The 16,731-nt window shown below is 38.1% G+C and overlaps 3 protein-coding genes and 1 non-coding gene across 5 annotated transcripts; 3 read left to right on the forward strand and 1 right to left on the reverse strand.

Moving 5' to 3' along the window:
• Nucleotides 1–284: 284 nt before the first annotated feature.
• Nucleotides 285–4,834, forward strand: dnajc5aa (DnaJ (Hsp40) homolog, subfamily C, member 5aa). The gene is made up of 5 exons (XM_044352866.1): nt 285–436; nt 1,332–1,460; nt 1,582–1,795; nt 1,946–2,117; nt 2,221–4,834. Exons 2-5 carry the CDS (start codon nt 1,351–1,353, stop codon nt 2,322–2,324), a joined length of 600 nt encoding a protein of 199 aa, XP_044208801.1. The 5' UTR covers nt 285–436; nt 1,332–1,350; the 3' UTR covers nt 2,325–4,834.
• A 1,858-nt stretch (nt 4,835–6,692) lies between these two features.
• LOC122982930 (tumor protein D54-like) lies at nt 6,693–12,819 on the forward strand. Of its 2 annotated transcripts, XM_044352574.1 has the most exons (9): nt 6,705–6,843; nt 8,503–8,618; nt 8,763–8,911; nt 9,203–9,250; nt 10,179–10,280; nt 10,700–10,726; nt 11,782–11,817; nt 11,916–11,964; nt 12,416–12,819. In XM_044352574.1, exons 1-9 carry the CDS (start codon nt 6,831–6,833, stop codon nt 12,491–12,493), a joined length of 618 nt encoding a protein of 205 aa, XP_044208509.1. In that variant the 5' UTR covers nt 6,705–6,830; the 3' UTR covers nt 12,494–12,819. The 2 variants fall into 2 exon arrangements, with proteins under 2 accessions (XP_044208510.1, XP_044208509.1); XM_044352575.1 differs by lacking the exon at nt 10,700–10,726 and having other exon boundaries at nt 6,693–6,843.
• Nucleotides 12,820–13,499: 680 nt separating this feature from the next.
• On the reverse strand, nt 13,500–13,571 carry trnae-cuc. Its single transcript has one exon. It is a non-coding gene; the product is annotated as a tRNA-Glu (tRNA).
• A 763-nt stretch (nt 13,572–14,334) lies between these two features.
• ppdpfa (pancreatic progenitor cell differentiation and proliferation factor a) lies at nt 14,335–16,531 on the forward strand. Its single transcript, XM_044352576.1, has 5 exons — nt 14,335–14,497; nt 15,696–15,798; nt 15,982–16,059; nt 16,152–16,245; nt 16,345–16,531. The coding sequence occupies exons 2-5, from the start codon at nt 15,744–15,746 to the stop codon at nt 16,481–16,483; spliced, it is 366 nt and encodes a 121-aa protein (XP_044208511.1). The 5' UTR covers nt 14,335–14,497; nt 15,696–15,743; the 3' UTR covers nt 16,484–16,531.
• The last annotated feature ends 200 nt before the right edge of the window (nt 16,532–16,731 follow it).

Consider the following 16,731-nt stretch of genomic DNA (forward strand, 5'->3'; position numbering starts at 1 on the left):
TCAGTCTTTGTGCATCATCCACATTTACAAAATCGAAATCGATATCTATTTTTATCTTATTAACTAAAATATTACGCAGTTCCTAATAAAATGACAGTAGGAAACAAAATGAAACTCATTTTCTACATCATTTAGACACCACATTGGACAAACATTTTACTCGGTAATATTACATTAACTGAGATTGTGCACGCGCGCTCTGCATCCAGCAGCATCCTCTCTCCAGCCCACCTGTGCACGCGCACGTCGAGTCGCCATGGGGTGTTGGAGGAGGGGGGCGGGGCCAACGTACTGCTGCAGCTGTCCATGGTTGTGTAGTGGAAGCCAGAGAGAGGGTCCGGGTACGTGCGAGATGCAGCCATAGTCACGCCACACTGTCTGAAATTATAACCTGCTGGGATCGTTAGTTTTGCAGCGCATCAGAGCCGACTGAAAGGTGAGCCTCCTCGTGCATTTTGATTATTTATTTTGCCTCGAGACACCGGCCCCTTGCCCTTGAAAATTATACTGCTGACGATCCTCATCCCTGTCTTGCATCAAGAGCAGGCCAGGAAGCAAACCAACATGGATGCTGTGCGCTATAGCAGTGCTGCTGCTGATGATGATGCCTGTACAGAGATTAATGCTGCCAGCATCGTATCCACAGTCTAATCCTTCTTATTGACATTTCAATTCACAACCGATGCGATTCGAAACAAAAGGGGAAATTTGACTATTTTGGGTGAAAATATACAGGAATAAACACTGAGCAGTGACTATTCATTTGTGTCAAGATGACACCCATTTGGAAGCAGCTATATAATCTTAGGAAGAGCTTCACCCCCTTTTTTTTCCTCCTTGCAGCATCAATTCGATAAAGCTTGCTCTCTCTTGCAGTGTGCTTGGCTGTCAGTTACTGATTCATTTACAGCAGCAGAGGCAGTCGGTGGTCCTGCCAAGATGTCACAGTATAATCATGTAGGAATGTAACTGGACAATTAAATTCTGGAAATCTGTGAACATTAGATTAGTGCAGGAAAATGTAATAATCCATTTTTTATTTATTTTTTGCCCTCATGTCTCTTTCTCTTCTCTCTATTTCACACAGAGCTGAGTCTCTCCACATATAGCATACAGGACAGTTGTATCTAACAGAAGCAGCATTGGATCAGCTGTTGCCTGCAGTCAGGAAGATAACACAGGCCCTTCTTTAGTTGAAAAGCTTTGAACAGATGTATATAATGATTAAAAAGCTATCCTAACAAAGCAGGTCTGGTCCCACAATGCTTGCTTATGAAGCATGACGTGCAGCCTGAGCGGCGCCTTTTTAATCGTGCATTTCTGTTGTCCAGCCTGTGGACGTGAGACATCATGGCCGAGCAGCAGAGGCAGCGCTCCCTGTCCACCGCTGGTGAGTCTCTCTACCACGTGTTGGGAGTTGAAAAGTTGGCCACAGCTGACGATATCAAGAGATCTTACAGGTGAGGCACCACCTCTGTTGACTCAACCTCGCATAATCGCCGCACAAAAGGGTTTGGTCGCCCGCACTGTCAATTATGATTTCCATTTGATCATCATCTTCCGCCTTCCTCTTCCGCACAGGAAACTGGCGTTGAAGTTCCACCCTGACAAGAATCCTGACAACCCAGAAGCGGCAGATAAGTTCAAGGAGATAAACAATGCCCATGCGATTCTGAATGACCCCACGAAGCGTAATATTTACGACAAATATGGTTCTCTGGGACTATATGTGGCTGAGCAATTTGGAGAGGAGAATGTTAACACTTACTTTGTCCTCTCAAGCTGGTGGGCGAAGGTAAGACTGGGAAAAGGCCTGGATTATTTACTATTTGTGCCATGATTTCCATTTTCTGCATACACCTCTCTTCCTATTCTTTGCCCACACACTCACTATATACTCTGTCTCTTTATTCTTGCTTCCTCCCATGAATCTGCTTGCCTGCAGGCTCTGTTTGTATTCTGCGGCCTGGCCACTGGGTGCTACTTTTGTTGCTGCCTGTGTTGCTGTTGTAACTGCTGCTGTGGAAAATGTAAACCCCGGCCTCGGGAGGGACAGGACCAGGAATTTTACGTGTCCCCAGAGGACCTGGAGGCTCAGCTGCAATCTGATGAGAGAGGTGAGAATGAACTACCGCCGCGCGTCGCCTTTTTTAATTTGTTAGAGAGTCGTTAACAGGAAGAGGCTCGATGCTTAAAATGTTGTTTCTGTCTATCAAACAGAGGCCGGTGGGGACCCCATAGTCCTGCAACCATCTGCGACAGAGACAACCCAGTTAACATCGGATGGTCACTACTCCTACCACACTGACACCGGCTTCAACTAACCCTCCACAGCCCCCGTCAATCCTGGCCTGCCTGCTTCCCTGCTCCACCTCAGTGAATGAAAGAGAGAGGCAATCCATCTTTCCACTTCAGAGAGAGAGAGAGAGAGAGCCATGCAGAGGAGAGGGACTAGTAAGCATGGCCCTATGAAAGGAACTAATGAAGTCACATCCCTTACGCCCCTCCCTGATTGGTCCACTACTTATTCCCCCCCGCCCCGCCCCGCCCCGCCCCCTCCCAGTACGAGAAGAAAAGAGAAACAAATAAATTGTTTCCTTTTCATTTCTTCTTTTGTATTTCTTGGCCTTTAACCGCACAGGTCGCCTACCCCACTACCCCTCTCCCATATTTTGCATCATGGTGTAGCATGCACTGTTTCTAAAAAAAAAACATGGTCTCCAAATTTTCTTTTATCTTTTGCAGCATTTTTACTTTGCAAGGTTCATAACGTACGTACGTATATGTGCAATATGTTCATATGAGTACAGTTCACAAGGAAGGAGGGGTGAAGTTTACGTGATATTTTATGCTAAAGGAGAGGAGAGCCGTGGCTCAGGGAGGGAGGTGTTGGTTAGAGAGACATCTTTGTTGGCTTAAGTGGTCAGTGCCATCGTTAAACCCTCAAGAACAGCGTTGTCATGCACATAATCGTCACTTCTGATTTGCAGTCAGTAACGTTTTAGTTGAAAATGCCACCGCTGAGAGTCAGACCTACAGTATATCTTTGGCACCGTGTTTGTCTTTAGTGTGCTCCCCTGAGTGTTTTTAATGTGAACCATGAGGTTGTTGAGACACAGAGCTTTATTTATTTGTCAGTTTATCATAAACGCCTGCTGATGTAACAGTTCTACTGTAGTTATTAATTAGTGGCGGCTTTTCATTCCTCTGCCTCAGCTTTATTTCTGTCCATCATTGCAGGATATAGACTACTTCCCCTTGTTTTTCCTGCATCACCGAACAGGTTCACATGATAGTTAATTTCAAGGTAACTTAAATGTTGCTTCATAATGTCTTGCATTATTTTTATAACGTGAAATGTTTCAGCCTACGTGGATGATTTATTTAAAAAGGAAGTGACAAAACAAAATAAGATGTTGCTTCATTTTGTTTTATATTTTTTCCGTCATACTAGCAGTCACATCTGATTTATTAAAAATGGTGACATTGAATTCATAAATCAGAAGCATTAGTGTTTAAAGGAACCTCTAACAAAACACAGATTATTAATATTTAAATAATGTAGTTTTTCAATAGTGGATGAAATATATCTTTAATTTATAAAGTATCTAAGCCTAAGGAATTTTGCTTTTGTTTTTTGTTTATACTGATAGCAAAATGTATTTATTTTTGGACATTTCACAACTTACTGAGTCTGAAACATGTTAATTTCATTTAATTATTGCATTTTTTTTAGTTTACTTACTGATCTTGTGCTGTATGAAGCCAAGGAGCTCCAGGTAACCCAGCTGACTCTGTTCAGAGCTTTTAACAGGAAGAAATCACAGATCTCTATCAGCGGCAGCGCTTGTTCAGAGGGTGACATGTTTTTAGCTCTGAGCTGTCTTGAATATATTAAGTAGTTAATGTGATACGGAAAAAAAAGAACATGTTACTTTGGGAAATAAAGCTGACTACAGAATATCCACACGGGGATTTTCTGAGCGGTGAGGAATATGATTTTTCATCATGTTTTTAGTCCTTGTGTTTTGAACTGAAGTCTGATGACTCTGACATTTTGTCCAATGCTGTGATCGTTTATCATTGTTGACTTTTGAATCCATGTAGAGTAAGAAGCTCGTGAGGCATATCATCTGTGAGCCAGTGCTATAGGCAGCTCTGAGAAAAATGACTCTAGATTTTTCATACTATTGAATTTGCATATATTGCCACACGTTTGCAAAATTGCCATAAATCGCCATGAACATCTTTGCCACTTTGTCAGTTTCATAACTGCTAATAATGTGTTTCAATGGTTTACAATTGGTGAGCTCCTATTGCCCACCCTCTGCTATTAACGGTATGGATGTTGACCTCTGTGGCCCTTGTATGATGTTTCCTGTAACCCTTGATGAAACATAGATGTACCTGTCATGGCTTTTTCATTGAGATACTGAAAAATGCTACTGTAAATGTTCTAAGTTGAATGCACTGTGTGTTTAAAAAACTATAATGGATCAATGATCAGGAAATGACTCCATAAAAAGTATATAGTATATAGTGTAACTATAGTGAAATGGTTATATGATGCATTTTTGGGAATTTTATTTATTTCATACTTTGTCATGTTTCAAATGATGATTGGCTATCATTTTAACTGGTATGGTGTTGTAATGTAACCATTAAATTGTGCAAGGAAAAGGTTTAATGGTTAAGGTCGCTTGTACATACACTTGGCCCATATAAAGTATAAACCTTAACATTTATGTTGTAGCATGGTAATTGTGTGTCTGGAAGAAAACAAGTGGATCATTGATCTGATTTGCTGTTGTTGAATAAATGTTCCTGAACATTTTGACTTGTGTCCTTATGAAACTGTCTCATATCTCAGCACATGTCGGGTTTAGTTTAGTTTATTTGTCAGCGACCATGTACAAAAGAACATCTTAAATCACTAAATCTAACTACATTTTCATCTGCGTCTCCTTGTCACTGGCAGGTAGATACAAACAATTTAATAATACATAATAATCATTACACCCAACCATGTGAAACATAAATACTCATTCCCACTCAGCTCCTTCCAACCATGTACAGAAAATGATGGTCATAATAACAACATTAGTTCCTTTAACATCCACAGATGTCTTTAAAAGGTTCAAATCTGACTGACAGGATTTATGAAGGCTGCAGTGGAACATATTCAGCACAAATGCACATACAAAATATGCACAGACATTTGAGACATTGATTTACTTTCTTTGTGGTCTATCAAACTTTTAACCTCATCTCTGTATCCTGTAATAATGTCTAAAACTCAATATTAAAAAATGGATCACAAAAATACTCTTAAAGACATGAACATTGGTGGTAATAAAAGGTGAAACATGTATGTTACGACCCATAGCAGGCAGGTCTAAAAACATTCATATATGTATTTATTACAAAGGTCAAATTAAATTAACCTTTATTGAGCAAAATTAAAACTTATTTAGCATATTTATTAAGCTTAATCAATTGTGATTTATAATTACTTGAAGAATGTAACTGACACTTCGAAGGTTTAAGATACACAGTAATTTAAGTGAACCAAACATGTGATTATACGTTCCTGATGTAAAATCTCCATCCTAAATTACCAGCTGTCTTGATTTACTGCTGTTTTGTTGTTTATTGAAGAGTAACATAAGCGATCAGTGAGTTTGTCTAATGACATAACCAGAGAAAATTAAAAGCTTTCAACTTTTTGTTCACATGCTTTTACAAGAGACTCATCACTGTGTTACAGTTTGGTGGTTTTACCAGCAGATGGAGACAAGACTTCTGTTTTACAAACTATTGTGTGATGTAAATGACAAATGAGAATTTACATACTCAAAAATTGCAACTTGTATTTGCTCACTTGAATCCTTTGAACTGTAAATACAATTATCTTGCTTTATAAAGGCGATTTCATGTAAAGTTAAAAGTAGTGACTGTATAACTCTCATCACACAAACTTCATGTTGAATTATTTACTCAACTCAGATTTTAACTCTCTGTGAATAAATATCATCGGTCATATGAAAAAACATTATCAGCCAGGATTTATCAAGAGGACTTCTCCTTTTTTAACCCAAAACACTGGTCAATTTTAACTTATTACAACTTTTCATCAAATGCCTGTATACTGTAGAAATAACATAACTCATAATATATTTCTCACTTGTTTACACATAGTATTAATTTCAGTGGTGACTAAGCACATTTACTTGATGTGCATATTACCTGAGTATTTATTTATATGCTACTTTATACTTTTATAACATTTTAATGAAAATATTGTACTTTTTACTTCACTTCATTAATTTGACAGAATTACTACAGATTAAGAAGTTACATACAAAACATATGATGGATTTAAAAAACACCATGTATTTTAAAAAAAAAAACAACAAAAAAAACTACACAACATATATAAAGTAGAAAAAAATTGCTTCTTCATGATTAATTTCAACGTTAAAATGCTGCTTACACATTAATGCACCTGTAATAATAATCCAGTAATGTAATATATATAATAATGTAAGACTTTTCTGCATAACAATACTTTAAGTACATTTTGCTGATAATACTGTTGTACTTTTATTTAAATATGGATTTGAATCCAAGACTTTTACACGATGCTATTATTACTTTTACTTATTTAAAGGGTCTGAATACGTCCACTGGTGAATGTAAACAGCAACAGTCCATTTATAGCCTCAGTGATCCTGACTGTGTCTCCTGCTACAGTCTCAGCTGAGCTGACTGGATGGAGGCAGCAGGCTGCTGCTAGCTGGTCAAAACACTCCGAGGTGAAAGGAGCAACAATGAGCCGACAAGGTAAGACCATCCCACACTGGTTTTATGTTACTCTACGGTTATTTTTACGCAAACATTTGGTCAGTTTTAGTTCAATGTGTTTATAAGTGAGTTTATTCTGCCGTCGACGCTAGCCAGCGTTAGCTCTGTATGCAACAGGTAACTGTTAGCCGCCTAGCTTCAGCTAGCAGATACAGTGAAGTTCAGCACCGCGGACAGCTCCGGTTGTATTTACTTTGTTATAAAAACATAAAACCGACGATTATCTGTGGCTAACAAAACAACTGCAGCTTTAAACTTTACTGACTCGTTAGACAATGATGTGTCTTTATAAAGTATGCAACAACTATTCAAAATGTGCCTCAGAAAATGTCCTGTTCGTTGGTTGTAAGAGTCATTCACGCTGTAATCTAAGTAGAGCTGCAATGATGACTCGATTAATCGATTTGTTCACTATTACATGAATTGGCAACTATTTTGATAAGCGATTAATCATTTGGAGTCCTTTTTTAAGGTATAAATGTCCAGATTCTCTGAGTCCAGCCTCTCAAATGTGAATATTTTCTGGTTTCTTTAGTCTTCTGTGACAGTAAACTGAATGTCTTTGAGTTGTGGACAAAACAAGACATTTGAAGACGTTTCCTTGGGCTTTGACAAACAGTGATCGACATTTTCCACCATTTTCTGACATTTTATAGACCAAATAACTAATCAATTAATCGGGAAAATAATCAACAGATAAATCGATCATGAAAATAATAGTTAGTTGCAGCCCTAAATCTAAGGGTGTCCTATGCATTAGTTATACATACTTGTTCCTATTTACTTACTTACTACTAATAGTTGTAAGTAAAAGGAAAAGATCTCTGTGTGCCCAGCTGAGCTGCATTATCTTACCATTACATTTGGAAACAGAAAGTTATGTTGGTATTGAAGAACAGGATCGGCTTTGTCAGTTGTGTGAGTAGGGCTGCAATTAAGTATTTTCTAACAAACTTTCTCCATTAATCAATTTGTTGTTTGGTCCATGAAATGTCAGAAAATGGTGACAAATGTCAATCAGCATTTCCCAAAGCCCGAGAAGACATCCTAAAATGTCTTGTTTTGCCTCGACCAACAGTCCACAACCCAAAGATGTTCAGTTTACTATCATAGAAGACTAAAGAAACCAGAAAATATTCACATTTGAGAAGCTGGAATCAGAGAATTTGGACTTTTTTCACAAAAAATGTTGTTTTGTTTTGCCATTTTATTATAATCACAGAAGGAGATTATTTCGTAAAACTAAAAATGATTACTTCCTTTTGGAAGATGAAGAAATCATGAAAACACTTTGTGAAATGGACATTTTTGGTACGTGTGAGCACCTGGTCATTAAGATTAAATGTTTTAGATATACGTAGCATTTATATTGTTTTTTTAGTTGTTTTTCTGTGTAAAGTATGTTTGTTCCATTCAACACACAGTATGTGGTTGGTAGTAATGATTTGTTTCATGAATGTCAATCGTAGGAAGTTATTTATTTGCTGTATTATTGCATGTCATGTGATCTCATGTGGGACGGATCATTTTTAATGGTTTGACATGAAAATAAAAAATAATTCATTCATTCACTAACATCTATCTATCTATCTAATACTGTTATATGTTGAATATTTCCTCCTCGTGCTGCTTGGGAAGGTGTTAGTGGGACTTCACCATCCATGAACTTCTCTTCGAGGGTAGTGGGAAATGGATGCTCACCCACAGATCTAACAGAGGAGGACATCGACAATCTACAGTTTGAACTTGCAAAGGTGATGCAGCTTTTTTGGGATATTCATCACTTGTTACATGAACATGATCATGTGTTACAAAAAAATATGTTTGGCATCACGTGATCTCTGTTGTCTCTACTGAATGAACCATTTTGTGTTGTTTTGTGTTTTTCTCCTGAACAGATTGAGGATGAAATTCAGACCTTGCGGCAGGTGCTTTTGGCCAAAGAACACTATGCAGCAGACATCCGGAGACAGCTGGGTTTGAGTCCTCTCAGTAACATCAAACAGAACTTGTCCAAAGGATGGCAGGAAGTCCAGACTTCAGCCCCGTTAGTGCATTTGCACCCTCACACACATTGCATGTTTACACTGGCTCTATAGCTTTCTCTAGGCTTTAACATGACTTTAAATAGTAGTGAGGACTCCACTACGCACCTTTATAGTCTTACCTGGTTTACATAAGACCTCTAACCTCTCCACTGGCAGAACATTTGCCACGCATTGCCTTTGTGTGACGTGGTTACATAACCTCGAAAAGCACGCTAATGACAAATGACTGTCGTGGTCTGTCTCCAAAGTAATAATCTGCCAACATGTGCGTTTCCTGCTCTTTTTTTCAGATATCTCACTGCTTCTGCCACTCTGGACGACATCAGCAACTCCAATGTGTGAGTGTTGGTTTTGTGTTTGCATCATATGATGAAGAACATTTGCACTGCGTTTCATGCCGCAGGGGTTTCCCAACGTTTTTGTCCTGTGCTAACATGTTAAAGAGGGATTCCTTCTTAGAGACAAGTGATGGGATTTTCTAGGTCAAATAGGATTGGTGCCCTGTTAATAGCCTTACAGCCTGACTTAGCATGAGGAGCAGTAGTATTAACAGACAACGGCAGGACTGGCCTGAAGCGTTTGTTTGAAACAGAGCGAGCAAAGGATCCTCTGCAGCCAGATGGACCACAACCATTGACGTACATGTGCCAGTTGTTAAATATCTGTCATAAGTGTGTATGAAATAATACCTTTGTGCTCTCTTTATGCATTAGAGCTGCAACAATTACATGATTACTTTTGTACTGTATTTATTTATTGGGACAGTTTTTAACGTAAATGATGCACTGTACCAGATTTAGCTTCAAGCTCATTTTCATCTGCAGTCCCTTACAATTAAAACATATAACAGCAATGATGAGTTGTCAACTACTAAATTAATCGCCAAACATTTTGATAATCGATTAATTGTTTGAAGTCAGTTTTTAAGAAAAACATGTCCAAATTCTCTGATTTCAGCTTCTCAAATGTGAATATTTTCTGCTTTCTTTAGTATTCAGTAAACTGAATATCTTTATGTTGTGGACTGTTGGATGGGATTTCAGGTTGTCATCCTGGACTTTGGGAAATAGTGATTGTTTGACATTTTATAGACCAAACAATTAATCGAATAATCGAGAAAATAATGGACAGATTAATCGATCACGAAAATAATTGTTGCAGCCCTAGTATGCACTCTCCTGTTATCTAAAGGTCGCAGGTGTGATGGCAATGTTGTGACTTTCCTCCATTCAGGTTCTGACTTCTGTTACTTCTTTCTACCTGTAGATACATGAGGACCCGGGAGAGTCTCTCCTATGCAGGCCAGGTGACGTCTTCTGCGTTGTCCAGTGTGGGTGTCGTCATCACCAGGAGACTGGCAGAGATGAGGTACACTCAGAACTGGCTTGGCTCCTCACCCCTAATCTTTAAAGTGAAAACAAAGCAAACAATTTTCTAATTTTATTTGCTCAAATTTAGCTCATTTTGAACTACTCATGTTGTTACTTCTCGAGGATTTAAGTCACGAGTCATAACAAACTAAAATGAGTACTAAACATTTCCCCGCTGTAGGCTTGAAAGGTTGTTTTAAAACGTTTGAACTTTGTGCAGAATATCTGTTCAAGTTCGAAGGCCTCCTGTCTTGTGTTTTTGTTCAGCCAGTAAACAACAGTAATCCAATCACACCAGTACATCTTAACATCAGCGGCGGTAGCTGATAAGTCTGTTGTTCTCATCCGTGTGTAAACTGACGCTGGTGTGACGTTATCTCGGTGTCTTTCTTTATCTTCATGCTGCAAACCCAACAGAGCTCTGCCTCTTCCAGTCCCACCACGGTAAGCTTTGTGAGTGGTACAACTAATTGATCTTATTGTTGTGAAGCTGAAGGGTGTATGTGTGTGTGTGTGTGTGTGTGTCCTGACGAGACCACCTGTCAAATTGAAAGTAGAATATAGAGATTTTAAAGGGAGTTTAATCTTTATACAACTGTGGTAGCTGTTTGATAATCATGCAGTTCATATGAATATGGTATCTACTGTATGAAACATTAGGATGAGATTGTAATAATTAATCGAGTCATTGATTGACTGAAAATAAATTGTCAGCAATTTTGATAATCAATCAATCATTTAAGTCACTCTTCTCAAAAAATGAGCATTTGCTGTTTTTCTCAGTTTTATATCCTTTTAAATCAAATATGTTTGAGTTTTGGACTGTTGTTCAGACCAAACAAATGTCACATTGGGCTCTGGTTTCTCTTTTTCCCCACTAAATGAACAATAATCAATAATTAATTAGACTAAACAAATGATTTAAAAAAGACAGAGTTATTGATCATGAAAATAAAGTTAGTAGCAGCCAAACACAAGAAATATGTAACATTTTTAATAAATTCTGGGGTCGTTTTTTATTCTTATGCTGATTCTGTATGATGTTTTTAAAGAAATAGTTTGATATTTTGGGAAACAGCTACACTGTCCAACGGTAACAAAATCTACCTCCCACCTCCCTCCCTTTAAAGTTCACTAATTAACATGTTATATTTTGTTTGTTTAATCTGTCCAAAAAACAACAAATTGCCATTTTATGGAGGGTAATGTGCGGGACTACTTTGTGACTGGTAGCCATTACCAGGCAAACAGCAGAGTTACTGTTCTCAGCCAAGAAATAGTCAGTTAACAGTTTTTGTGCTAAGCTAAGCTAACCAGCTACTAGCTGTAGCCTTATATTGAACGGACAAATATGAGTGTGGTATTTATCATCTCATGTAACTCTCCCCCAGAAATCAAATAAGCGCCTTTCCAAAATGTTAAACTTTTGATTTATTTGTTATTTTTAATGCTCAAACATCTTTCCTCTTCTTCCTTGTTCCCATCCCTTAACGTGAAAGCTCCCTGAACCACACCATGAGCGTGCCGACTATGAGGTAAAAAAAAATGTCTGTCACTGCAGTTTCTATATTTATTGCTTATCGCTGTATTTGTGTTGCTCAGCTAAAATATTTGTCTTCATATTTCTCTCTAGACACTCCTCTACCTTCAAGTCTTTTGAGGAAATGGTTGGCAATGTGAAGGTGAGTTTGTTAAAGCAGCAGACACATAGTGCACATAGAACTGCAACTAATGATTATTTTCATCATCAATTAATCCGTCAGTTATTTTCTTGATTAATTGATTAGTCGTTTGGTCTATAAAATGTCAGAAAATGGTGAATAATGGTGAAAAATGTTGATTATTGTTTCACAAAGCCTAAGATGACGTCCTCAAATGTTTTCCACGGTCTACAACTCAAAGATACTCAGTTTACTGTTATAGAAACCAGAAAATATTCACATTTTAGAAGCTGGAATCAGAGAATTTAGAATTTTTTTTCTAAAAGAATGACTCCAAACAATTAATTAATTATCAAAATAATTAATGTAATAGTTGACAACTAATCAATGAACTGACTAATCATTGCAGCTCTACACACACAGTGCTCTTATATGAATGTTGATCTCTTGTTTTTGTGTGTGAATCCCACAGGAGAAGGTGACTGGCAGTCTGACAAATAACAGAGACACCTCTGGGTTTGAAAGAGGATCCTCGCGCCACAGCACATGAGATGGACCCGTTTAACACACCACAATAATTTTTCATACTTTGTAAAGTTATGAAATAATGTTTTATTTTTGCTCCCTTGTCTGTGTAAATTTGTTCTCAGTTATTTTTGACTGTTGTGATAATACATCAGTAATCATAATCAGTTTGTATTGTAAAATTATTTTGAACTCCAATATCAAAAATGTAATTTTCATTTTGACATGTGAATGCAGTAAATCCATCATAAATATGCTGAATTATTTGGAATATGCATTCATTGACATTAACTGGGATATTTAAAAAAAACAGAAAAAACAGATTTTTCAATTAAAGTCATTTGAATGGTGTGTGGTTTTTTGTTATTATTGGTCATGTAAGTAAATCAAGTTACTGATAGTGTTGTTTTTGTGTGTATATATTAATAACCAGGCTACAATCAACAGTGGTCTTATTTTATATGTAGCCTGTGGGTGGCGCTTGAGGTCCCCACTGTATTAACAGGTGTTTTCCCTGCACGTGTTCCCTGTTTTGTTTAGGGTATATAAACTAATGTGTTTCTACCATTATACTGCATGTCAGGGGTCAACAAATAAGTGAGGAACAACAGAATTAGAGCAAGTTACATGAGTACAAATTAGGCAAAAATGACTCGTATATGAAAATGTTTCCTTTGTTGCACCATCAGACTAGAGATGAGATAGTAGATAGGGTTAGGGTGTACTGATAGTTTATAGTTTATTAAAAATAACAAACGTTTTAATGTAAACTACGAAAGTGAAAAGTTCAGCTTTTTTCAGGGGCCTACCACTGCTTTATGTTATCCACATTTATTGAAATCAAAGGCTGAAACCCTCAAGAAAATGCACCAGGTCCTGCTCATAATGGCCTCTTGCTTTAGTACAAAAACATTAGTGTTATATTCTACTTATTTTCTTATTATTTAGGTTTGACATGTCAAAGTGACGGCTGTTAGTACAGTGTGTAGGTGACCTATGTCAAACTATATAGGAGGGCAAGAAAACAGTTGTTCCCTGACCGGGAATCGAACCCGGGCCGCGGCGGTGAGAGCGCCGAATCCTAACCACTAGACCACCAGGGAAGGCTGATGAATCGTGGTGGTAGCACAATTTTTATAGATAAGGATGGCAACGTTATAATGTACGTCGTGGTTTATACAAACGTTAACCTGTCACGTCCGTGTATGTGTATGAACTGCATAAATATAACGTCATAAGCTAAAGATATCCATGACACACCACCTGAGATTTAAAAACAGTGCAAGTTTCCCTTCGCAACACCATAAATTAGCTTATTTACGGACTTTATTTAGTTCACTATTTCTGAAGGCAGTAATACTTTAGCGTTCTTTGTTGTTGTCAGGATGACATTAAACGTTGTCAGAATGACATTAAACATAAATCACGTCACATAACGTCAAACATGTTAAACCCGCTCGTCCGAGATTGTTTTATTGATTTAGCCTAAATGTGTGTGTCTCTGTCAGTTTGTCTCCACTAAAACTAGCGAAAAAACATCAAGGTTACGTAATTTGTCATCAGGGGGTTGAATAAAACATTTGTGTTAGAATGAATCAACCTGAAGGGCGATTTGCAAAACTCTCGCGAGATCTTAACCCTAACCCTAACCTTAACCCTAACCTTGCGAGAGTTCGTCCCTTCGTCTTATCCGACCTAAAGCCTGTTCAAAGCCTCCTCTTGTCGCGTGTCATCGGGTTCCCGTCCCGGTCCCGTCTGGCTGAACAACAACAACACGTTCTCTGTCCTCGAGCTGTCATGTTCCCGCCCCGCCCCGTGTCTCAGCTGCGCGCGCCGGGGCCAGATCCTATAAAAGCCAGTGGTCAGTCTGCTTTGATTTAGAAACAGCAGCAGAGTTGTGACCATAGGGGTCATCACAGATATTTTATCCCCAAATGGGACACTGTAACAACTAGCACCTCTTCTTACTTCAAGCCATCCGAACCTTACAACCGCACCAGGTGCCAACTACAGCATCCTCATCTTACAGGTGGGTAAAAACAGTTAAATTTAAGTTTTTGTAACGTTTAAAACCTTTCTTTTCTATGTGTTAATATAGATTAAATATGACAGCTTTTCAAGAAAGTTGTCAGTGTTTCCTCACATTTATCTCACTAGAATGCAAAGGTAGTTTTTGCACAGTTGCACAATTTTTTAAAGCTTAAATGCTTCAGAAAATGTTCTCTAGTAAGGATCATACCTGTTATTTGCACAGGTGTCATGTTTTTTAAATGTTTGCTTAATTTATCCTCTGCAAGGCTATGCATACAAATAGGCCCATAAACACTGTTAATTAAAGAAATAAGTATAATGTAAGTATTTTTTTATGTTTACTGCATAATTGGTGTGTTTATGCATCAGCTGCTGTGTCTATTTAGGCTACAAGGTGCAGACATTTATTTGTCTGTTCCTTGAAATCCCCAAAGCCATCTGCTGCTCACCTTGAGTTAAGCTTTACAGCTTTTAACTGGTTCTCAGGCTCCAGGCTGTTAACTTTTATTACACTTATAAGAATCAGGAATGCATTTTCTACTGTTAATGAATTTATATTAGTTAAATGTAAATAAATATTTATACTTGTGTTGTTTTAATTCAACACATTCAGTTGTTTAACATCCTAGAAATTCTCAAAAAAGTTATATTTTTGTTTTTGGCATTTGAAAAGTCAGATATAGTTTCTTGGCTGACCTCAGTCATACTTTGACATCTACAAACGTCCTCTATGAGCGGGACTGTAGTTCAGTTTTTTTCCAGACACTTCAGTGATCATGCAGCCAGCTCGTGCACTACGCTATCGGCTGGACTAGTGGACACGCTCTCACACAGCTGCACACTCTAGTTATTTGAGACATGGGAAACCAGATTCTCAGAAGCAGCTGCCACGGAAGTTCCGTGGACGGGAATGAAGCACAGATGGCATGAATGCACATGGCAAAGCTTCCTTGAAATGAGTCCAGAGTGACATGTAATTCTTTGCAATTCAAGTTTGCTTACTCACCTTATGTCTCCACTCTATGTCATAACTAAAAAAAACAACTTAACAATATACAGAAAATGCAAGGGATATAAAATAAAATATAGATAGATAAACTAAACCAAAAGCAGGAAATAATGGTGAAAATGTAACAGCATCATATTTTCATTTTATTTCCAGCCTAATAATACCTCTGCTTCTGTGTCTTCTTCAGGTTACCATTTTCCATCTTTGAGCGGTTTTCCACCTAAGGTCGGAGAAAATGGCAGCAATTCCATCAAGTGGTTCCCTCATCGCCACCCATGATTACTACAGAAGTGAGTCAGACGTGGCCAATATGCATTTAAATTGTATTCATTTCACTACCAGATTAAATCTGTAATTGTTTTTCATTCTGCATCTTCAGTCTTGCATGTCTTTCCCCCCCTCCTGTGGAAGCTTTAATGAGATATCCTTGAGTTGAAATGTTGAAAATGGAAATGTTGTATCTTTGTTTCCAGGGCGTATTGGGTCTACCTCCAGTAACAGCTCCTGTGGCAGTGCTGAGTACTCAGGAGAGGTCATTCCACACCCTCCAGGTATGAAGTTTTTGAAAGTGTGAAAAAAGTGAAGTCTCCTTGCATCTGCATGCAACAGATTTCCAGTCTGACATTCGTTTTGCTCTCTACAGGACTTCCAAGGCAAGATTCTGGACACTGGTGGACCTCATTTTTCTTTGCAAAACCGAACCAGCCCGGCATGCAGAACGGATCTGAAAATCAAAAGTGAGTGTCCAGTGTTGTATAATGAAGTCAAACAGGTGCTGTAACCTTTGATTTATTTTGTTTTGGAGGTTAAAATTGTGACATCTCTCTGTGTTTCAGAAACAGAACCTACACAGTGGCTGACGGTCAGGTGACCTGCATCGCCAGGGAAATGGTTCTGAACAGACAAGTCAGCGAAAGCAGTGAAAATGGAAAGTTTGAACCATCGACCCCTCCGCCAACTCCCTCTTCCTCCTAACCTTCGTCCCCCACGCCTATACCCCCCCCCTCGCACTTCCCTCATTCTCAACTTGCCGTCATCAGTCCAGCGCTGAAGATGGAGATGATGAGGATGATGATTTTTTTTACCTTTAGCAAATGAAGTTTGTTTTTCCTTTATTGCTTATGTATAGTTTATTTTTTATTATGATGAAAAGTCAAAAAAAAAATTCAAGTATGTAAAAAGTTTTTTCATTTATTTCTTCTTGTGACTGTTAATAATAATAA

Source organism: Thunnus albacares, chromosome 5 (assembly GCF_914725855.1).
Source record: "Thunnus albacares chromosome 5, fThuAlb1.1, whole genome shotgun sequence".
NCBI lineage: Eukaryota > Metazoa > Chordata > Actinopteri > Scombriformes > Scombridae > Thunnus > Thunnus albacares.

Bases quoted from the DNA above. Each gene is read 5' to 3' on its own strand.
- dnajc5aa (XM_044352866.1), top strand. From the start codon at position 1,351: ATGGCCGAGCAGCAGAGGCAGCGCTCCCTGTCCACCGCTGGTGAGTCT. The intron at 1,461-1,581 runs GTGAGGCACCAC...TCTTCCGCACAG, and splicing joins GATATCAAGAGATCTTACAG to GAAACTGGCGTTGAAGTTCC. The intron at 1,796-1,945 runs GTAAGACTGGGA...GCTTGCCTGCAG, and splicing joins TCTCAAGCTGGTGGGCGAAG to GCTCTGTTTGTATTCTGCGG.
- LOC122982930 (XM_044352574.1), top strand. The intron at 10,727-11,781 runs GTAAGCTTTGTG...TTAACGTGAAAG, and splicing joins CCTCTTCCAGTCCCACCACG to CTCCCTGAACCACACCATGA. The intron at 11,965-12,415 runs GTGAGTTTGTTA...TGAATCCCACAG, and splicing joins AAATGGTTGGCAATGTGAAG to GAGAAGGTGACTGGCAGTCT.
- ppdpfa (XM_044352576.1), top strand. From the start codon at position 15,744: ATGGCAGCAATTCCATCAAGTGGTTCCCTCATCGCCACCCATGATTAC. The intron at 16,060-16,151 runs GTATGAAGTTTT...TGCTCTCTACAG, and splicing joins GGTCATTCCACACCCTCCAG to GACTTCCAAGGCAAGATTCT. The intron at 16,246-16,344 runs GTGAGTGTCCAG...TCTGTGTTTCAG, and splicing joins AACGGATCTGAAAATCAAAA to AAACAGAACCTACACAGTGG.